At 47.5% G+C, this 22,153-nt stretch overlaps 1 protein-coding gene across 3 annotated transcripts in view; it reads right to left on the minus strand.

The window, feature by feature from the left end:
- Positions 1-22,153, minus strand: part of FRAS1 (Fraser extracellular matrix complex subunit 1) — a 282,626-nt gene that overhangs the window by 88,204 nt on the left and 172,269 nt on the right. Inside the window, exons 20-28 of one of the 3 annotated variants that reach the window (XM_077301091.1) lie at positions 20,648-20,800; positions 18,963-19,109; positions 16,474-16,620; positions 14,222-14,362; positions 13,092-13,232; positions 11,095-11,235; positions 7,931-8,201; positions 6,188-6,272; positions 3,163-3,489 (exon numbers count right to left, since the gene is read on the minus strand). In XM_077301091.1, coding sequence (XP_077157206.1) covers positions 3,163-3,489; positions 6,188-6,272; positions 7,931-8,201; positions 11,095-11,235; positions 13,092-13,232; positions 14,222-14,362; positions 16,474-16,620; positions 18,963-19,109; positions 20,648-20,800 — 1,553 coding nt within the window. The remainder of the gene's footprint in view (positions 1-3,162; positions 3,490-6,187; positions 6,273-7,930; positions 8,202-11,094; positions 11,236-13,091; positions 13,233-14,221; positions 14,363-16,473; positions 16,621-18,962; positions 19,110-20,647; positions 20,801-22,153) is intronic. The other 2 variants (XM_077301093.1, XM_077301092.1) reach the window with 2 other exon arrangements.

Consider the following 22,153-nt stretch of genomic DNA (forward strand, 5'->3'; position numbering starts at 1 on the left):
GAAAGAAAGAAAGAAAGAAAGAAAGAAAGAAAGAAAGAAAGAAAGAAAGAAAGAAAGAAAGAAAGAAAGAAAGAAAGAAAGACCCTCAAGCAAGAGCCAGGCCAGTATCCGTAACAGTTTTTGGACAAGGGCCAAGATGAAGAAGAAAGAGATCTGCTTTTAGGTATGTCTAGACACCACTTCTCCAGAAATAAACCTGGCACCTGGTTTATCTCCCGAGGCTATTGGGGAAAGGTGATAATTAGGGGAAAGCAGAGCCTGGGTATCTGCCAGGCCTACTTCATACAAATTCCTCCTGGGTTTTTCCATGTCTCTCATACCACTGGCTCTCCTCGCGAACAGTTGCACAATGGGATTTGGGGAAAATAATGAGGCAAGGCAGTGTGAAATTGGCTAATAAAGCAAACTATATTCGGCAGTTCACCTTCATCGTGGCTTCTTACGAAATCTGCACCATCCGCGGAAGGAGAGGAAAGGCTTTTGGCAGCTTAATTGGAGTCGAGCATTAATGGGATCAACTCGATTCCCAAAAGACATCATTTCATACTCAGTGCCATGAGGGATAATCGGGGGCGCTGCAAGGTTCTGGGATACAGCAGGTATCATTTTCTCCCGGTCACATCTTCAGAAGTACTGTCTTTTGTGGCCCGGATAAGCCTGGACTAGCATTTGGAGGCAAACCACCTATGTTCAGAGAGGTAAAGCTATGAAATTACTAAGGAAACGAAACACTGGGCATTCCGCAGCTTTATTTCTCTGAACGTTGGTGGTTTGCTTCCAAATGCTAATCTCAAAGGGGATTAAGCTGCTACTGGTAACATCTGCTAGCCTGGACCCTGTTGACCTCTATACCAGGGGTAGTCAAACTGCGGCCCTCCAGATGTCCATGGACTACAATTCCCAGGGGCCCCCTGCCAGCATTCGCTGGGAGGGGGCTCCTGGGAATTGTAGTCCATGGACATCTGGAGGGCTGCAGTTTGACTACCCCCGCTCTATACTGTTGATCTCTATACTGCCGTCCCCCATCCCCTAGACCAGGCTTTTTAAACCTTTGAACATGGAGGAGCCCCTGAAATAATTTTTTCAGATTTTGATATCAGGTGACCACGCCCCCCTGCCCCACCCCCGGAAGTGACATCACTACCCTCACCCTTAGCCCTCCTTTTGCTTCCTCTCCCACTTTTACCACTATTATGGCAGCTCTATCTCATGTAGGCCAGAAAGAAGGGTAGGAGCTAAGACAGCCCACCCACCCCCATTCCACACCTCAGAGCTCCCGCGGACCCCCATCAAAGCTCCTGTGGACCCCCATCAAAGCTCCCGCGGACCCCCAGGGGTCCACAGACCCCAAGTTGGGAATCCCTGCCCTAGACACAGGAGATGTTTTAGATGGAACAGGCACTGTTCACTTTAAAGTAACATAATAGTAATCTTATTTAATTTTATACTACTTATATTATCTGTATATTGTGTTTTTTAAATACTCTTCGCCTCCCTGAGCAGTAGGGAAGGGTGGCATATAAATGAAATAAATAAATACAAATGAAAGAGGCTGCAGTATTATAATTCTTCTCAGGAACACCACCCAGACTGGGGAAGGACAATTTTGGTTACAGGAGAAAACGGCGTCAAGAAATGAACAGGCACAGAAATGAACCGTTAAAACTGTTAAAAGATCAGAGCACCAGCCCTTCAGGCAGAAGTTAAATTGGGCAGGAAGGGGGAGTGGATATCTCAGGAGGGTCATTACAGAATATTTACGCAATTGTGCGTGGCGTGTTGAGAGTTTCCAGGGAGAAATTCTCCCCTCTCTCCCTCCCCACTAGAACTTGGGATCTCCCAGTGATAACAACTGGCAGCCTTTTCAGGAAAACACACGCTGGTAGGTTTGCATGCAAGTCACTTCAAGAATCTATTGCAGGGGTAGTCAAACTGCGGCCCTCCAGATGTCCATGGACTACAATTCCCAGGAGCCCCTGCCAGCGTCCGCTGGCAGGGGCTCCTGGGAATTGTAGTCCATGGACATCTGGAGGGCCGCAGTTTGACTACCCCTGATCTATTGTCCCAGGGCAGCCTGTATTAGTTCCACAAACACGGAATAAATTAATTCCTAGCCACTCTTCTGAGGAGAGGTACAATAGAACCTCCATGAGCAGAGGCAGGACATACAAGATCTTCAAGCAAGGCTGCCCACTGCTTAAATGTGAATTGTTCTGCCCTGAGGGATACCTGATTACGGACCTCGGTCACTCCTGTTCTTAACTTGTTGCCAAAAGCTTTGGGTTTTGCTATTTTGCGGCACGCCCAGGCTAAAGGAGGACCTCTCTGTAATGTTTAAGGGCTTGCCAAATATGCTGGGAGAGAGAACAAACCATGCGTGTGCGCCACTCCCCTCCCCTCCAGTACCTGGCAGAAAATGAAAGCTGAGCCACACCTTGCATTTCTTGCTTGCAAAACCAATGGGCAAGTTATTACACACTCACTCCTGCTAGTTGAGCATGCAGTCTTGGGGGGAGGTGGGCTCCCTCCCCTTTTCTTTCTCTCTTTCTGCCCAGCCATAACACCACAAAGTTTAACGTCCAATTTCTTTATCTCTCACTACAGAAGGGCCTCTAGGTGACCTTGCCCCCGCCCACCGCAAATGCCACTCAGCAACTGTGACAGAGGAAGATAGGGTATGGTTCCCTTCAATTCCCTGCTCGGTTGTGATACAACTATTCTTGCTACCACATTTTCAACACAATGTTCCAGCAAGAGTGGCCAGACTGAGCCTGGCTAGCAGCCATTTGGTGGGCTGGGGGGGGGGGAGGCATGGGGGGACACATTATATGGCTGCATCTATGTCACTTCCTATGTCACTTCCAGAGAAAACCCTGTAAGTGACACGGGGTACCTCTAGGAACTGTCAGAAGCTCTATGGTTTTACCATAGAGTTTCTAGCAATTCCTAGAGCTACCCTACATCACAACCAGGTTTCCCCAGGAAATGATATAGAGATGCAGCAGGGATACGGACATCCCTGCTTTTTTTTTCCCCCTCCCACCCATGCTCAAAGCAGCAGCAGACCACTAGGGAGCTGGTGGAAGGCTATCGAAGAAAGCTTAACAGCCCTAGTTCCAATAGAAGACACCACCGAAAAGAGTTAAAGATCCCCAAACTTACCTTTGGAGCTATCTTGATATGGAAGAGAATGTTCTGAGAGTGATAGCCATCGCTTGCTTGGAGAACAGCCATGTCTTCTGGACTTCTGGATCCATCATGGACGTAATGCAGACGTTCTCCTACAAGGTCATCAAGCTTGAATGTGCTCATAGCAGACAATGTGTCCCTGGGAAACCTGGTCAGTCGGCCATGATGTGGAGGGTCCACAACGGTCACCATCACATCCTGGGGATTGTCTTTGTCCCAAATGTCAAGGACAAGGTTAGTTAAGGCGGCTGCTTCCCCTCTGCTGAGAATAAGAGCTTCGTTCTTCAGCACATGGGGGGCCTGAAACACCAAGAGTACCTTCAGTTCCTGGATTATTGATAAATTCGCTGAATACCCTGTTTCACATATGTATCTATCATCCATCTATCAATCATCAATCATCTACCTAACTATCAATCTATCAGGCAATCTATCTAACTCTTCAAAAGTAAAAACCCTAGATTTTGGGGGTGGAATTTGAGAAAGGCAGCGTTTGAAGAGGGAAAGGGCCTCAATGACGTACAATGTGGAAGAATACATTCTTCAAAGCGGCCATTTCCCCCAGAGGAATGGATCTGTGTCATCTGGAGCTCAGTTGTAGTTCTGGGAGATCTCCAGACTCCGCCTGGAAGATGGCAAGCTTACCCCCTGCAGCCCAGATCTCTCTTTGTGAAAGTAAATCATATGATTGGACAGGCCTCTTGCATGACTTGGACCCCAGAAACTTTATCCCCCCTCGTCTCCCTGGTCCCTACCCTCTATAGCAGGGGTAGACAACCTGTGGTCCTCCAGATGTCCATGGATTACAATTCCCATGAGCCCCTGCCAGAAAATGCTGGCAGGGACTCATGGGAATTGTAGTCCATGGACATCTGGAGGACCACAGGTTGACTACCCCTGGACTACAGCACACGCTGGTAAGGAGCTCTTGGGAATTGTAGTCCATGAACATCTGGAAGGCCACAGGTTGACTGCCCCTGCTCTACAGCAGCTCTAAGCTTGCAGCTGGTGTGGGGAGGGGGGGGGGATCCCAAATTAAAGGAGTTCAGAGAAGATTCTTCTTCCTGAGCAACTCCTTGGGAAGTTTGATGAATTGGCCTTTTCAGCTCTGTGGCACGAGTCAGCAGTTCAAGGACTCTCTTTAAACACCAGGCAAGTAATTCTCTGGGTCTACCAGAAATAACATATTACGAAGGAGTCCCGTTGTGGTGATTGCTAACAACTGCACACTTATCTCCTGAAGCGCAAGGACACGGATTAGTTGAGAAGTCAGAAATGGAGGAGGGGGGAGGGGGGAGGAGAAGAAAAGTAGGGCAGATTCTCGGGCACGCTTTCTCAACAGGGGTTTCTCGATGGCCCCGGAAGGGTTTCGCCAACTGAGTGGGAATCAATTAAATTTTATTATAATTATATATTTTTTAAATTGGGGGATCTACGTCAAGAAGGATGTAGATAAAATTAAAAAGGGTACAGAGGAGAGCGACGAGGATGATCTGGGGCCAAGGGACCAAGCCCTATGAAGATAGGTTGAGGGACTTGGGAATGTTCAGCCTGGAGAAAAGGAGGTTGAGAGGGAACATGATAGCCCTCTAAGTATTTGAAAGGTTGTCACTTGGAGGAGGGCAGGATGCTGTTTCTGCTGGCTGCAGAGGAGAGGACACGCAGTAATGGGTTTAAACTTCAAGTACAACGATATAGGCTAGATATCAGGGGAAAAAATTCACATTCAGAGTAGTTCAGCAGTGGAGTAGGCTGCCTAAGGAGGTGGGGAGCGCCCCCTCACTGGCCGTCTTCAAGCAAAGGCTGGATACACACTTTTCTTGGATGCTTTAGGATGCTCTGGGCTAATCCTGCGTTGAGCAGGGGGTTGGACTAGATGGCCTGTATGGCCCCTTCCAACTCTATGATTCTATATGATTCTATGATATGACCATATATGGTTATGTCGACTCATCCATCCCTCTCTCCAAAATGGCCAATGATGGGCCTAGAGGGGTGGAAAGGGGAGGGGCCCCAGTCATAAAAATCCTTGCTGGCTGAGGCTCATCACACATGGAAGCGAGTGAAGCCAAGAGAGGTAAGTACTCTCACGTTAACTTAACTGCGTTGGGGGAGTGGGGGTGGGAGTGGCCTCAGCGCTGTTTCCAGCCCAGTGGGGTAGTCTGCTGGGCTATTTCTGGCACGGGGGGCAGGAGGCAATGGAATGTGATGTCACATCCAGTGGGAGTGTCTGGATGATGTCACTTCTGGTGACATGATTTCCGGGGGTGTGACAGGGAGGTGTGGTCCACTGACAAAAAGTTGAGAAAGGCTGCTCTAGAAGAATAATGGGGTTAACTGATGGACAGAGAGAGAGACAGACCCTGCAAAGGTCACTGTAAACCAACGACACAAGTATTAGAAGTCTCTGGCTGCAAACTGCCTGTTTTGGGTTGTTTTTTTCAAGTTCTTCAACATCATGAGGCCTAAACACATGAATTCTTGTGAAAAAATTAGGCTGAGATTAAAGATGTAAAATGCTGGTGTTTAAGACTGGGCCTTTTGCATAAAAATAAAACTGCAGGTTCATAGGACATATGCAGTACAGTTCGAAACAAAGTTAAGCCTGTCTAAATACAACCATTTCCATGGGTTTTAGGGTCTGTGCAGGATTGCACTTAGCAGCTTGTAGGGAGGGGAGGGGTGGGGAGCAGGGAATAAAAGGTGATAAGAGGAGGGAAGCCAATGGAACAGAGAGCTATACAAAAGTACGTCTCTACATGCCAATTAATCTGGCCCCACGCCACTGCGTAAAAGGGTTTACCAACTACGTTAAATGAAAAAAAGGAAAAAGGAAATGAATTATGACGACAGGTTAGTGTAGGGGGAAGTTAAACTAGTGACGGGCAGCTTTAAGGCATGGCAGCAACGTTTTGAATTGAACATAAATAAACAATACACACTTTCTTTTTACATTTGGGAAAACATACAAAACAGGTAGCGATCTTTTTCGGATTACCTGCGTCGAAAGGGCTTGAACAAGGAACACTTCTGGCTCAGAAAGGTCCTGCTGAAGGCCGACTTGCAAGGAGAAATGACCGTTCCTACATCAAAATCCCCCCCCCAACACCAAAGATTATATACGTGGATATCAGCTGGAATAGAGAGAATCGTGCAGCAGGAATGTGCAGATGGATGATATGCTCTCTCTAGAGCTTCAAAAGCCCGATAGAGACTGTTTGATCACAGATTATAATAGGCTGGGGGGACGGGGGTGGGGGGACCGTCTCATCATACCTAACAAAGGCATCTTCACATTATCCATTTACAGGCTTCCACCAGACATTGCCCATACATTTGCAAGCCTTAGGAGCTAGAAACTTATTTTTTTAATTTAAAAAATGACGAAAACGGAGGGTTTGAAAACGGACAACACCACAAGGGCACTGGCTTCTGCACAGATATAGCCCTGATGATGTGCCTAGTGTTAATGCTCTAAAGCAGGGGTAGTCAAACGGCGGCCCTCCAGATGTCCATGGACTACAATTCCCAGAAGCCCCTGCCAGCGAATTGTAGTCCATGGACATCTGGAGGGCTGCCGTTTGACTACCCCTGCTCTAAAGCATTTTTGTAGGCAAACAGGGCAGGGAATTTCCCACCCCGACCTCCATTACCTGCCGCTGCTATTTTTTCTAGGTTTTTCCAAGAAGCGATATCTTTATTTTTTAAAATTTAAACATATTTTTAATTTTTTTTCTATAAGGGTATACGAAAAGAAAGAAAGTAGATATATATTCCGCACAATATATCCCCATCCGTATGCCTCCCATAGTTTTTTTTTTTTTTTTTTTGTCGTTGAAGCTTCATTTAACAAGGTCGTCCAGATAGAAGCTCCACTGCTCCTGGAAGTCTTCCTTTGGTTTTTTATTAACTATGGACGGGCGTTTTGCCATTTTCATAGAATCATAGAATCACAGAATCATAGAGTTGGAAGGGGCCATACAGGCCATCTAGTCCAACCCCCTGCTCAACGCAGGATCAGCCCTAAGCATCCTAAAGCATCCAAGAAAAGTGTGTATCCAACCTTTGCTTGAAGACTGCCAGTGAGGGGGAGCTCACCACCTCCTTAGGCAGCCTATTCCACTGCTGAACTACTCTGACTGTGAAAAACTTTTTCCTGATATCTAGCCTATATCGTTGTACTTGAACTTGAAACCCGTTACTGCGTGTACTCTCCTCTGCAGCCAATAGAAACAGCTGATTTTTGCAAGTTAAGATTTGTATGATTAAGTGGATGCAGAATATTGGAACTGATCTTACTTTAGAAACATGGGAATGCATATGGGCAACTGTGCCCAAAGTGACAAACAGCCAGATACTAAGAGAAAACTGGTATAAGATGTTTTCTAGATGGAATGTAGCACCTAAAGCAATTGCAAAAATGACTAAGGGGTATAATAATAAGTGCTGGAAATGTCATGAAAGCGGGCTCCTTTTTCATATCTTTATTTTGATTGTATTGGTTTACGTAGGGATAGCAAACTACAATTTTACAAACTTTCCTGGTGAATGAGTCTGCCCTATGAGCCGCACGAAACCGGATGCATTTTCAGCCTCCCTCGGCGGTCAAAAATAAATTATATATATATTTCACAACCAGGCGTTATTCTCTCCCAAGAGTCGGACTCGACTGAATGGCTAACACCATCAGGATTCACAGCCAGAGGAAATGTCAAAAGCAAAACACACAAACGAGAGTCACCTGGATTTCTCCTTGTCATGCGCAAAGAGAATCCGCTGCTCCTTCACGTCCTCCCAGGTGAAATGGCCACCCTGGCTCAGCTCCGCCTCTTGCCCAGTCGCCACCGTCAGCAGCCTGCCATTGGTGGGAGGGCTTGCCACTCGAAACAGCAGTTCTCCTCTCTGCCCGTCGAGGCCTTGAACGTCTATGAGGAAGATGCCGAGTGGCTTCACCCCGCCGATCCCCACCTGGAGTGAGCCGTTTGCACTGAGCGCAAGAGCATGCACGATCACTGGAACAAAGAAAGAGAAACAATGCCCGGTCAATATAATGGTGCAAAGGTCCATCGAGAGGTCAAGGAAAGTGGAAGGATCCCAAGGCTCAGGCCAGGGGCACAAGGGGCAAAGTCAAACCAAGCTGTGCCTTGTCTAAAGACTCAGGAGAGAGTCAAAAGGCCACAAGAAGAAGGAAATGTCAAGAAATATCTAGACAGGCACTAGGTCAAGGAGCTCCTGCAGGAAGTTGGTGAACTAACTAGCTTGTGCGTCCCATAAAACAGTGGTCCCCAACCTTTTTATCACCAGGGACCGGTCAACGCTTAACAATTTTACTGAGGCCCAGGGGGGTAGTCTTTTGCCGAGGGTCGTCGCTGCCAGCACCTGAGTCCCTGCTCCACTTGCTTTCCCGCCGGTGCCCCTGCCTTCCCGCCGCCCACTAGGGGGTGCTGCCAGCAGCAGCTGCACAGTGCCATGCCGAGGGGGAGCCCCAGCCATGGCAGCCACTGGAGAGCACCAAAGGTGAGCCAGCAGCAGAGTGGCAGGGCAGCCCCCGAGGCAGCAGCCGAGGAGGAGGACGAGGAGGAGGCGCAGCCCGGTACCGACTGATCCACGGACTGATCCCGGTCCCCGGACCAGGGGTTGGGGACCACTGCCCTAGCAAAGACCTAGCAAAAGATTGTGAAAAAATATTTTATTTCATAAGATTTTTCTCTGGGCTGCATCTTTTGTGCTTTTCCTAATTATTAGTAGTAGTCTGATTTCTATACCGCCCTCCCAGCAGACCGGCTCAGAGTGGTGTACAACATATAAACACTAATTAAAAACATATAACGATACGAGAACATTTATTGTATGTAGCCAAAGGCCATTACAAAGCACAATTAAAACGAAAAACATATAAGAAAATGAGATTTAACCTAAAACTAGCTTGTGCAACAACGTCAGCATCAACCAGCCGAATATTATATTGCTCGGCTCCCTTAGGACTAGATTGCAGTCCAGAGGTGGCTTTGAATCCTGTTTCTGGGGCAGAAGGAAACTTGTTAAAATGCCGAGCGAATGGGAGAGAGATGAAGGCGGAACATTTTTCATTACTCAGAAGAGACACTGAAATACGAAAAAGGTGGCAAGTTCATCTCTAGATAGAATAAAAGAGGAAGCAGAGTAGGTCTTTATACCCTGCTTTGCTCTATCCTAAGGAATCTCCTCTCCCCACAACAGGCACCTTTTGAGGCAGGGGAGGCGGAAAGAGTTTGGAGAGATCTGGGATGGGCCTGAGGTCACCAACCAGTCTTCACAATCACCTTCCCTTCCTCTCGCCACTACAGGGACCTTGTAGGAGAACTGTGATTTTCCCAAGGACACCCAGGAGGCTTCATGATGAGGAGTCAGGACCCAGTTCTCCAAGGCTGGCAACCAGCAGGAGGCTTATTCTGTGGCAAAGTGATGTAATGTTACAGGCACTGTCATGATGTCACTTCCGGGGCCAGCCAGAACTGACGGAATCACGTAGGGGCAACATACTTTTGATGGCTTTTGAATTCTCGAACTCTTGAATAGTTTTTTTTCCCCACATTTACATGCTATCTGCATTCTAGTTTCACTCGCAGGCTGGCTGCCGTTTTTACAGTTCTCTAATTATACCAAGAAAGCAAAAAAGGAAAGTGTGTTTTAGACTATAAAAAGAATGAACGACGGTTTCTCAAAACTACTGTCGTTAGATGCTTTTGTATTCTGCTATTACGTTCTTTCATATTCAGCTCTTGGATCGTTCCAAGCTTTGTAAAATAAAGCTCTGCGTGGGATTTATGAAATATTTTGTGAAGTGAGTATCCCCGAAGGGTGGAAATGTTTTTTTTTCAAAGACAGTTTACTTGGTCTTGCCTGTGTGTTCTCCTTGTCTGCAGCCTTTAAAACAAACTTCTCAAAGGAAGGATGCAGATTATTTGAAGTCATAATGAGAACTGGATCCTATGACTATTCTTTTAAGCAAGATACCTTGCTCTAGCGGAAGGAAACTTGCTCTGGAGGAAGGTTTGTTCCTGTTTAGTGGAAGGAAGTCATAGGATCTCTCACAAGATCAAAACAAACAAAAACAATGTGCTTTTATTCATTTCTACATATGCAGATCAACATCCCATGAAGAAGAAGAGTAGGTTTTTATACTCTCCTTTTCTCCATCTTGAGGAGTCTCGATCACCTTCCCTTCTTTCCCCCCAACAGAGACCCTGTGAGGTGGGTGGATCTGAGAGAATTCTGAGAGAACTGGGACTAGCCCAAGGTCACCCAGCTGGCTGCACGTGGAGGAGAAGCGGGGAATCAAACCTTCCATTCAGACGCTTTTCAAGTTCGGATTTCTGACAATCAGACAGTATCGTTCAACTGTATCTTCATGGCCAGCAATTCCAGCATTTCGGTGTCTAAATATTGGCCATGAAGAGCTTCCTTGCAGCTGACCTTTAGGGTCACCAATCAAGTATAGAACCGTGGATTCCTCAATGTGGGCTCAGAAGAAAAAAGGAAATCACAAGGCACAGTGATATAGTAGCCTTCTCTATGTTTATAGGTTTTATGAAATCCCCAGACGATTATGAACATTTTGCCAATGTGATACTACTACTACTACTATGACAGTATATTGGAAGAGCAACCACTGACGAAGATAAAACAGAAAACGGATCACTTAACCTAGGATCCCGTTTTGGTTGACTCTTTATGACTATGTTATAACCTTTTGACCTTTAGAGTCAGTCATTGGTACACTACTAGAGCAATCATCCATTTCTTAAAAAAGCACTGCAGGAGTGCAATGCAGCAAATAGTGGTGACAAAGGTCCCTGTGCAAGGAAAGTGCACATAAAACTTCCATGGGGCACCTAGGTGTGCAGGACTCTGGAAGCTACCCACCTTTGCACTCTCTCTTCTGAGGGAGGCCAAAGAAACCACGGCTGCAGTCGGAAACGCAGCGTCCTTCCTGCAGAAACGTCGTGGCGTCACACACTCGGCACTGATTGGCTCCCTCGCATTCCAGGCATCCTTCCGGACAAGCTAGAGCGAAAGGGAAAGGGACAGCTCTTGGAAGGAGGACCAAACACCAGTCGTGGCTTTCTTTGGCCTTGGAAAATACGGCATCCGTCGTTGCCGCTTTGCCCTGACCTGAATGGCTGTTGGAGTTTGGGAAGTGCCATCCTCTTAGTCATGTAAGAGTTACGCTGTTGTTTTGTTGTTGGCCTGTTTAGCTAAATTGCATAGGGCCTATTTATTCATTTATTTAGGCATTTTTATCCTGCCCTTCTTGGACTGGGCCTTCTAGGGGCGATGTACAACATTGGGCAAAACAGATAAAAAATACATAAAGCAACTCTTTAATGATAAAATCACAGCTGGTATTGTTGTTTTTGTTGTTGCTGTTGTTATATTTCAGTTTAGTATCCGCCACTCCCAAATGGCTCAGTTTGGATAAAATCTCAGTCTGGATAAAATCCCCAATAAAACTCCCATTAAAACCCTAGACATAAAAACAGCATCGATCCAATAATCACAATATTAAAAAGATAGAATCATAGAATCATAGAGTTGGAAGGGGCCATACAGACCATCTAGTCTAACCCCCTGCTCAACGCAGGATCAGCCCTAACCATCCTAAAGCAAAAAAGATACGGCAAAAAAAAACCCAATTCAAAACACTATTCATTCTCCCGGAACAGATCTCATAGAGGGTGGTGGGAAAAGGGGGGCAGATGGAGCCCGCAGACGCCATATCAATCGCTCTGTCCTGGAAGGGGAGCCATTCGGATCTTCCTTGATGTGCCGGCCTCAACCATAGACTGAAGTTCGCACCAACACAAAGTGTGGAGGGAAGTTTATAACTTCCAGGAGCAAGTGTCATGGACCCCAATTCATGCCATCTAAGTTTCGTTTCTTGCACGCCTTAAGGCATCTCACCAGCCGGCCCCGCCAAGGCCATAAAGCAAAACACCTGTCGGCTGCCTCCCAGCCTCCCTTCCTTTTCCCAGCGGGAGAGGCTCCATGTTGATGTATCAGTCTTACTGTAAGTGTCCTTGCGGAGACAACTCAAAGTCTCAACAAAGTGCCAGCTGCTCAGATAAGATTCCGGGCCATCTGGTCGCCTGGGAATCAACCTACCTTTTGCTGCTCCCTCGCTCTCCCGCCAAAATGCCTATGTACCCCCCTCCCCTATGTGGTGGGCTCTATATCTGCCCTGAGTATCCCTTTGTACTTTGTTATTATCAAGATCTTTGCTTAGGAAGATCTTGGCTTGCTTTAGCATTCTGGGGACTCTGCCTAATAAAGCTCTCCTTGGATCTACAACTGGCTGTTGGGTTTCAGATGTGCCTTTATCTCGGACTCTGCAGGCTGAGCTCAGCCTGATTCCTGACAGCAAGTTGGAGGAAAAAGCGGGGGACAAAGGGAAGGACAGGAAGGAGGCATGACAATCTGATATTGATGTTATCTTATATTGATGTTATCCTGGCATCAGCCATAGGCCCTAGGGATGGACTCCATCTTCAGAGCTAGCCCTGAAAAGGCCCTGCCTTGGGTTGAGGTGAGGTGGACTTCTTTAGGGCCACAGATCCTTAACTAACTGATGTTGTTAGATCTAAGGGATCTCTGGGGAACACGTTCAGGAAGACTCTCTCTACCTTATACAGTTCATAATTTTACAAAACTATATTTTGCTATTGGGCCAGCTTCAGTTTGCTGGCAAGAAAACTCCGTTCATTTTCAATTCCACATCTCATTACTGTGCAGCTCCTTCCGTAGCACCCGCACGTCAAATCTGTGTTCTGAATTTCCCACTGCTCAATGTGACACACTTCTTTCATTCTCTTTGGGTCAAATCTGCTGTGTCTGAGTTCAAGAGCATTCAAACTTTGATTCACCTTTACATTTTTGTTCTCCGTGGTCTGCATAGTAGGCCTTCCCACAGGACATGACACATTGCGAACCGGAGAGAAGAAATGGGGGTTCACAGCTGTCGCATTCACCGGGGGCACGACACTGGAGGCAATGGACATCGCATCCTTTAAAAAAATACAGACAGGAGACACAGAAATCAATTCCCCTTGGTCTAAGCCAGGGGTAGTCAAACTGCGGCCCTCCAGATGTCCATGGACTACAATTCCCAATCTTCTGGGAATTGTAGTCCATGGACATCTGGAGGGCCACAGTTTGACTACCCCTGGTCTAAGCAGATTTATCTGTGCATGACATTTGCACGCCGCCCTTCCTGAAAGGAACTTAAGTGTCCAGGGGCCATCTCATGCTATCTTCAGGGACAAATAGTCGGTAAGGTAGAAGCCACTTGGCAGCACAAAATGGAGGTTCATCAACTTATCTGCTGTTGTAGAGCAGGGATCCCCCACCATTTTGAGCCTGTAGGCACCTATGGAATTCTGAGACAGGGTTGTGGGTGCAACCACAACATGGCTACCTCCGGAAGTGGAGCCAGCCGCGAAGAGGAAGCTCACGTGTAGGGGGTGTAAGGAAATTGGTGACTTCCTTTTGGCTTGACAATGGCTACATTGGGAACTGTCTAACCATGCCATGAGTTCAGAGTTGTGTGGGGATTCCCAACCAGCGGAGATGGGCTCTCATAGTACTGAACATGGTAGACCAGCAGTTCTCAACCTGAGGATTGCGACCCCTTTGGAGGTCGAGTGACCCTTTTCCCGCCGCACCTCTGCCACCTTCCTAATGGCACAAGGGTTGCGCACTCTGGCGCATGCTGGCCTCTTCGGCGATCGTGGAAGCCCTAGGCGGCCAGCGCCACAACGAGGAGGGGAGGGGCAAGGAGGGGAGGGGCACCGGCAGCAACGGCAGCCTCGGCGACCCAAAGGGGGATCACGCCATCAGGTAGGTTGAGAACCACTGTGGTACACCAATGGTCTGGTTCTGTATAATGCAGCTTCACAGGTTCATGCATCCGTCTGCTTCAGAGAGATACCACCCGAGTCCCATATGCCTCCGGGGCCATCGGCGGGATGCTGGGGGAGCCATCATGTAGACTTACTTTGGCATGTGTCAGATTCCTTGTAGAAAGCCAACGGGCATTGTTTGACGCAGGCACCGTTGTGGAGAACGTATCCCTCCATGCACTGCAAACAGTCAGTACTCCGGGGACTGCTACAGGCATTACAGCTCCAATCGCACTCTAGAATATAGATTTATTCAAAAAACATTTTTTTACAATGGAGGCTTTGTCTGTTTTAACATGCCCCATATGGCCTACCAACTGCCAATGGGATGAAGGGCAGAGGAAGAACAGCGGAACAGATGCGAGAGAGCAAAAAATGGAAAGAGATGGAAGCCGAAGGAGAGATCTCCTTAGAAAAGTATTTTCTAATTCTTCTCTTGGGTTTCACATTTCCCAGGTATGTTAAACATGGGCATGGGTTGGTTCTTTCTTTATTTAATTTTTTGATTTAGATCCCACCCCACCTGGCATTACCGGCTCGGGGCAGCTTCCAACCGATACAATAAATGAATTAAAATTGTTAAAAATTATTAAGAACATCTTAAAATGGTCAGACATTCAGCTGTATAGGTGAACTTGGTCACAGGGTCTTCGCTGGGGGTGGGGTGGGGAGTATATATATATATCTAAGGGACCCAAATGCCTGGTGGAAGGGGATGTTTGTCCACACCAACTGAGAGGATGTTTGTCCACATTAAAATATGCCTTGTAATGCTTGAGAACTGTAAGATCCTCACAAAATAGGTATTTATGAAAATTATTGAGTGCATTATGTCCCCTTTAAAAATGCATTATTTAAGACAGCCTTTCTATGGGGAGGAAACCTCAACATGCCAGAATTCCTTGGAGGAATGCTGAGGATTTTTTCCTATTTCAGTTCTTAATTCTCTCAGAGGTCTCTCAGACCCAACTACCCCGCAGGGTGCCTGTTGTGGGGAAAGGAAGGGAAGGCGATCGTAAGCCACTTTTGATACCTCTTTGGGTAGCAAAAAGCGGGTTATAGAAACCAACTCTTCTCCCTTGTCATCCTTCTTCTAACTTTGCCATTCCTGCAACACCTGAGAATCACTTTACCATCCCATCCCTTGTGGATTGTGTTCCACAGTCTCATCCACGCTCCCCTGCACTCCATGCCTGTCTCACCTGTCTGTTGTAGCACTGAGGCACTCTAGGGCAGGGGTAGTCAACCTGTGGTCCTCCAGATGTTCGTGGACTACAATTCCCATGAGCCCCTGCCAGTATTTGCTGGCAGGGGCTCATGGGAATTGTAGTCCATGAACATCTGGAGGACCACAGGTTGACTATCCCTGCTCTAGGGTATGGAGCCGGACACGGCTCATCTACCATGCCACAAGTGCTAAATAAACCCGTAGCCCTGCTCGTAATAAGGCTGTCTTTTCCTATAGCTCTCATGTGCCTGTCCCAAGAGACACCCGCCAGCTGCCTAAAGCTGCGGGCTAGACGAAGCCCCTCTCCTCTTCCCTGTTAACTTCGCTTCTCCGCCTTCCCGGAAATTCAGTTTCACTGCGGCAGCAATGTCACCTTCCTCCTCAATTCGGCCAGCTTAATTAGCAGGCCTTGTGGGAAATCCCCGGAGTTTCCGCGAGTGGAAAAGATTTATTTATGATTTAGCTGGGGCAGAATAGACCTCATCACTTGGAGGTCTGTTCTGCCCCGCTAGCAGATAGCGTCCCCCAACTCCTTGAGGAGAAAAGCAGAAATGCAACACTGCGAATAGGCAGGGGAGCTGTATCTCAAACCAGGGTTTCTCAAGCAGGGTTTTGCAAAACCCTGGGGTTTCTTGACGGCTCTGGAAGTGTTTCCTGAATGGGTTAATATTTAATATATTTAAAAAATTTGTTAAACATTTATCAGGTGATGTGACCGTATATGGTCATGTCGACCCACCCTACCCTCTCTCCCAAAATGGCCAATGATGGGCCTGGAGGGGGTGGGAAGGGGAGGGGCCCCAGGTGGGCAAATCCACAGCTAGGCTTCCCAACCCTATTCTGCAAAATTGCACCATTTCCGGGGGTTTCTTGAAGCCTGGAGAATGTTTCAGGAGTTTCTCATCGGTAAAAGAGATAAGAAAGGCCATTTCTCCGGTTCAAGTCTAAGAAACTGGCCATGTTTTCAACATTCACTAGCAGTGTGTTTCAACAGAATTAGGGACCTTTTGCAGGTGTGTGCATAGAAAGAACATGAAAATACCACTCCCAAGCCAACAGGGAAGCCACGCGACGTAATGCTACGATATGGCCTAAGCCAGTCTAGATCTTTGCTTTCACCTTTGCAGGTCTTGGAAGAGAAGTCCAGGTAGTACTGAGGAGCACAGCGGTCATACTGGCATTCCCCAAACAGCAAGACTTTGGATGGATCTCTGCAGGAGGTACAAGCAGCTCCTGAATCACAGCTCAGGCATGAATCGCTGCAAGCTGGAAGGAGAGATAAGAAGAAGGGCGGTCACTGCTCAGAGCGGGACCAGTTATAGACAGCATCAACTTGGATGGCATTCTTTCTCTCTTCAGCATTCGCTTGCCCTTTGCCACCTGCAACTGGAGAACCACATCCAGAGGGTTGTGAGTGTCCTGCATAGTGCAGGGGGTTGGACTAGAAGACCCAGGAGGTCCCTCCCAACTCTATGATTCTAGAAGACCCAGGAGGCGCCTTCCATCTCTATGATTCTAGGCCAAAGCCAATGAGACCCGTAAGATGGGAACAGGCTGTGTGGACAGGAACGGAGGGTGGACTCTTGTGGCATCGTATCCTGCTTAGGCCCCTCCCCTTCCCAGGCTCCACCCCCAAATCTGTAGGAATTTTGCAACACAGAGCTGGTCTCCCTAGTTTGGTGAGAAGCCGGCATGATAAAGAAGTATGAATGGTTGCAAAACTGTAAAATGTTTTGGGGGTGTTGACATCACCGCATGCCCAAGATGAAGGCCTCTTCTCCTTAAAATTTCCCTCCAAAAAGCACACAGGTTGTTATTCACGGGGATGCTGACATGAAACCAGCTCTCCCTCCTCCCCTGCCCCCCACCCAGCCCCCGCCCAACCCTCTGCCTCCAATCTCTTATTTATCTTGTTTTCTATGCGGCTGCATCTGTCTCATCCCATCAGTTCCAGAGGGGTGTCACGAGGCTTAATTAATTAAGAGCCGCAACACTTCTTAAAAAGACGTGTGGATTAACAGAGCAAAGAAACAGCTAATAATGAGATGTTATGACGAGGTAAATGTGCAAACTTCAGAAATGTAGCAGAGGCACATTTTTCAAAACGGCAGGGGAAAGGCAAAATAAAAATTTACAGAGTGAGCCCGTTAAGTTCTTCTTATTAGCATTACTTGACGTGAGTCTCTTATTCAAAAAAATGCCCGTTTTCATGACTTCGTTTCTATTATGCATGTCTCGGTCCATTACACAATGCACTTTTGCCAAAATTCTTGGCTTTAAGGAAGATTTCACCCCTTTGATGTCTGTTCTCACATCTTTATTTCAATCGCTCTCTTCCCCCTTCTCTGGGACTTGGAGGGGGTGGGCAGCAGAATTTTAAAATCTTCAAAGATTACTTTTAGATATGCATTATGGATCGCTCTCCCGCGGCATGCTAACTCACAGGCCTGGGCTGTGAATATATCCACAACATTAATCAGCCTTCCTCCTATCAGATGTGAAGGTTCCCTTCTCCAGAGGCAAATCCTTGTTCTGCTTGAACTTGACATTGTTCTTAACTGGACAGATGGACTCTCCGGATATTCTAACCCAGCCCTGCTACCTGGGTGTCCTTTTTTATTTGTTATTTACCAATGCCCCCCTCCCACAAGCGCACACCTTTCTCTGCCACAAGGACCAAAGGCAGTTTGCAGCCTCATTCTACACTACACATGCGGATGGACGGATGGATGGATGGATGGACGGACGGACGGACGGGTGGGTGGGTGGATGGGTGGGTGGATGGACGGGCAGGCGGGCGGGCGGGCGGGCGGATGGGTGGGTGGATGGATGGGTGGATGGATGGATGGATGGATGGATGGGAAGGTGGATGGATGGATGGGGTGGGTGGGTGGACAGTTTCTGGGAGAGTTCAAGCTTGGTTTGCTCTATGACCCACTTATTTGTCTTTTTGGCAGTCTGTGATATCTGTCAAACTCTTCTCCAACAGCGCACATCAAATGAATCAACTTTCTTCCTGCCCGCTCTCTTCATCGTCCAGCATTTACACTCACACATAGTATGAGGGAAATATTTGTATTAATTAAAATACTTATATCCCACTGTTTATTTAGAAGAATGAAAAACAGTTGGGTTTCATGCCCTGCTTTTCTCTGCCCGAAGGAGTGGCTTTCAATAGCCTTCCCTTTCCTCTCCCCACAACAGACACCCTGAGAGGTTGGTGGGGCTGAGACAGCCCTGATGTCACTGCTCTGTGAGAGCAGCACTATCAGGGCTGTGACTAGCACAAGGCCCACCCAGCTGGCTGCATGTGGAGGAGTGGGGAAGTAAACCTAGCTTACCAAATTGGAAGCAGCCGCTCTTAACCACTACACCAAGCCTTCCTCCAGTCTAAGGAGAGTTCTTTCAAATCAAGTGGCTCTTCCATGGATTGAAAAGCCATCTACCTTGGGGGAGGACCACCTGGAGAATGCTTGGATTGTTCCAGTGAACGGCACAATTGATCAGTGGCCTTCTGAGGCAGAGTGGGGATGGAACCACTCGATATACAATCTCATGTTCGATGAATAAGTAGCCTGTTCTTCACTGCTCGCCAAGGGAATACCTACGTTTGCAATGATGGTTCTCATCCCTGTAGTATCCCAGGTGACAGGCTGAGACACACGTGCTGGTGTGAGAAAGAACGAGGTGAGATTCACACGACGTGCAGGAGGAAGGATCTCCGCTGCCGCAGGATTTACAGGAGGGGTGACACTCTGGAAGGGAAGACAGGATGGAAATCAGAGTCACAGAATCGGGATCACACAGAGCTGGAATAGACCACAGTGGGCCATCCAGTGCAGCTCCCCCCCCCTTCTCAGGGACTTAACAACCACACCTTCCTGACAGGTGCGCATCCAATCTCCTCCTAAAAATATCCAACAAAGGAGACTCCACCACCCTCCGAGGCAGCATATTCCGTCTACGAACAGCCCTCACCATCAGAAAAATGCCTCCTAATATTGAAGTGGAAACTCCTTTCCCAGAATTTGAACTAATTGCACCTAATTCTTGTCTCTAAAACTGCAGTAAACAGTCTGGCCTCCTCTTCAACATGTCTTCCTTATACTTAATTAAATAGAGCTATCCTATCAAACCTGGCCTTCCTCTTCTCCAAGCTGCATGCACCCAGCTCTCTCAACCTCCCTTAGCATGGAGTCCAACCCCTAAACCAGGGGTATTCAAACTGCGGCCCTCCAGATGTCCGTGGACTACCATTCCCATGAGCCCCTGCCAGCAAATGCTGGCAGGGGCTCCTGGGAATTGTAGTCCATGGACATCTGGAGGGCCGCAGTTTGACTACCCCTGCCCTAAACCATCCTCATCGGCCTTCTGTGAACACATTCCAACTTGCCAGTATCCTCTTTGAACTGCCATGTTCCAAATGAGATTTAACCAATGAGGAATAGAGTGGAATTATAATATTTTCCCCATAGAAATGGGCATCTGAAAAGCAGAAAACAAGCCTCAAGAGGCTCTGCAACATGGAGCCAGTGCTTAAGCGCCAGTTGTCCTGGCTAGCCACCCAGGTGGATGCTCGAGGAGACTCACAGAGGGACATGTTGGTGCGCTAAAGGAGTCAGGCTTGCTCCCAGCCGCCAACAAGTAGCCAGAACAAGGATCTCCAACAGGGATCCCACAACCCTTTTCCTGGCTTTTGCAAAATATTTTTGTTGTGAATGTGGCCAGGGAGGGCTTTTGGCTGGCCACATGTCTCACTGAATATTTGACACCAGATTGCAGCAGCTGCCACCATGACACATGGTTCGACACTGTGTTATGGGAGTCAAGCTGTGGCAGTCGTTTTGAGGCTGGCTCCGCCTCCTGCAGCAGCCATTTTGGGGTGGCCATTTTGTGGCCGCACCCACCATGCTGTGTCACACTTCCAAATGCACTTGCAGGCTCAAAAATTTGGGGGAATCCCTGCCCTGCCATATCCAAGCAAGTCTAGCTGGGTGTCCTCCCTTGGGGTGACCTTGAACAAGCCCATAGGTCTGTTTGGCATGTTGGACCAGAGACAGTTTGGCCATGAAAGTTACTGCGCGACAATACTCTGTGATAATGGGATGCTTGCGCTTTCTCTGCTTAAAATCACCCAAGAAGGATTGTTGTAAAGATCACATGGGGGCAACCCCCCTTTTAAAAGAATGATCTACTGGCAAAAGTAGGCTTTGACAAAATGACTAGATACGAGATTAGCTGGCATGCTTGCTCCTCTCTTATCGCTACTCCCGATTTTTCAGCTGGGACTCACTTTTGCATGTTCCACCATCTTTATAGCGCCCCACGGGGCAACCGGGCACACAGTGGTCCTCCAGGAGCAAGTGGCGGCCATTTTGACACGTCAAGCAAACACTTCCTGTGTCCTGGAGATCAGCCACACACTGCTGGCACAGAGGGTGACAATCTGAAAGGAACAAAAGTCAGGAAACACTAGGGGAGAGCTGATCGCCAACTGCCGGTCAGCTTTCCGACAAGTCCTGCTTCCGTTAAAAGAGAATGACAGTCACAGCCTTTAGAATTCCTGGTTGACAAAAACACACCCTTCTAGAAGCTCGGACAAGGAAGAAGTAAAAACGCGCTCGATCCATCGAATGGCTGGTTCAGCGATTTACTGCCGTTGTTATTGCCGAGTTTTATTATTTTAATTATAATTCTGCTATCATTACGAGTTATACACAATTATAAATACAATCACAATGTTTAATTATGATTTAAAAATTTAATTAAAACAGTGGCAGGCTAACTGTCGCTTGGGTTTTACTCATTTAATTTATTTTTACATTTATACCTCACCCTTCCTTAAAGAAGGAATTTCCTGGGAATAAATCCCATTGAACTGACCTGAGTAGGGTTCTAAACAGATCTGCCTAATCTTAGAATCATAGAATCATAGAGTTGGAAGGAACCTCCTGGGTCATTTAGTCCAACCCCCTGCACTAGATTTATTATATTGTATTCTCTAAGGCTGAGCATATGAGGTGTACCATTCCATCTTCTTAACAGCCCTCGTGACGTTACAGTTGCCAGCCTAAAACCGATGAAATGCTCTTTTTTGTCACGTATGACATCATTAAATGCGGAAAGTTCGACCTTCATAAAGGGAAAGAAGAAGAAATCATGTCATCCGTTCCCTTGGGTGTGCTCAAATTAATGCATTCAAGGAAAAAAAATGAACACACGTGCTTCTCTTGATGAAATGTTCTAGAAATTTGACTTGCGTATGTATAAGTCAGTCTCTATGGCAGGGGTAGTCAAACTGTGTTCGCTGGCAGGGGCTCATGGGAATTGTAGTCCATGGACATCTGGAGGGCTGCAGTTTGACTACCCCTGCTCTATGGCATCGTATCCTGCTGAGGTCCCCGTCCAGTCCAAACCTCACCATCCTCTGCTAGCTTTTCCTCTTCCCAAAAGCCCAGAAGGGGCAGTAAGGAGGAAGAGGAGGACAGTGGTGGGGAAGACCTACAATCGGCCCTCAGTGGGGGAGTGTCCACTCCCTATTGGGGACATATCCCCCACTGAGGCCAATCAGGTAGGGAGTGAGTCATCTGCACGCCGACCAAACATTATCTTGGCTAAAGATAGCACAGAAGTCTGATGTATGAAGCAGAAGAAAAGAACAAGAGTCCAGTATCACTTTAAAGGCTGACAACACTTGTGGCAGGGGAGGAGCTTCTGAGAGCCCCTGCTTGCTATTGGACACTTTCTCCTTCTACGCACAGTTCTCCATCTCGTATAAAGCAGAACTTGGCCCTGAACT

The sequence above is a fragment of the Paroedura picta genome, chromosome 10 (genome assembly GCF_049243985.1).
Source record: "Paroedura picta isolate Pp20150507F chromosome 10, Ppicta_v3.0, whole genome shotgun sequence".
Classification (NCBI taxonomy): domain Eukaryota; kingdom Metazoa; phylum Chordata; class Lepidosauria; order Squamata; family Gekkonidae; genus Paroedura; species Paroedura picta.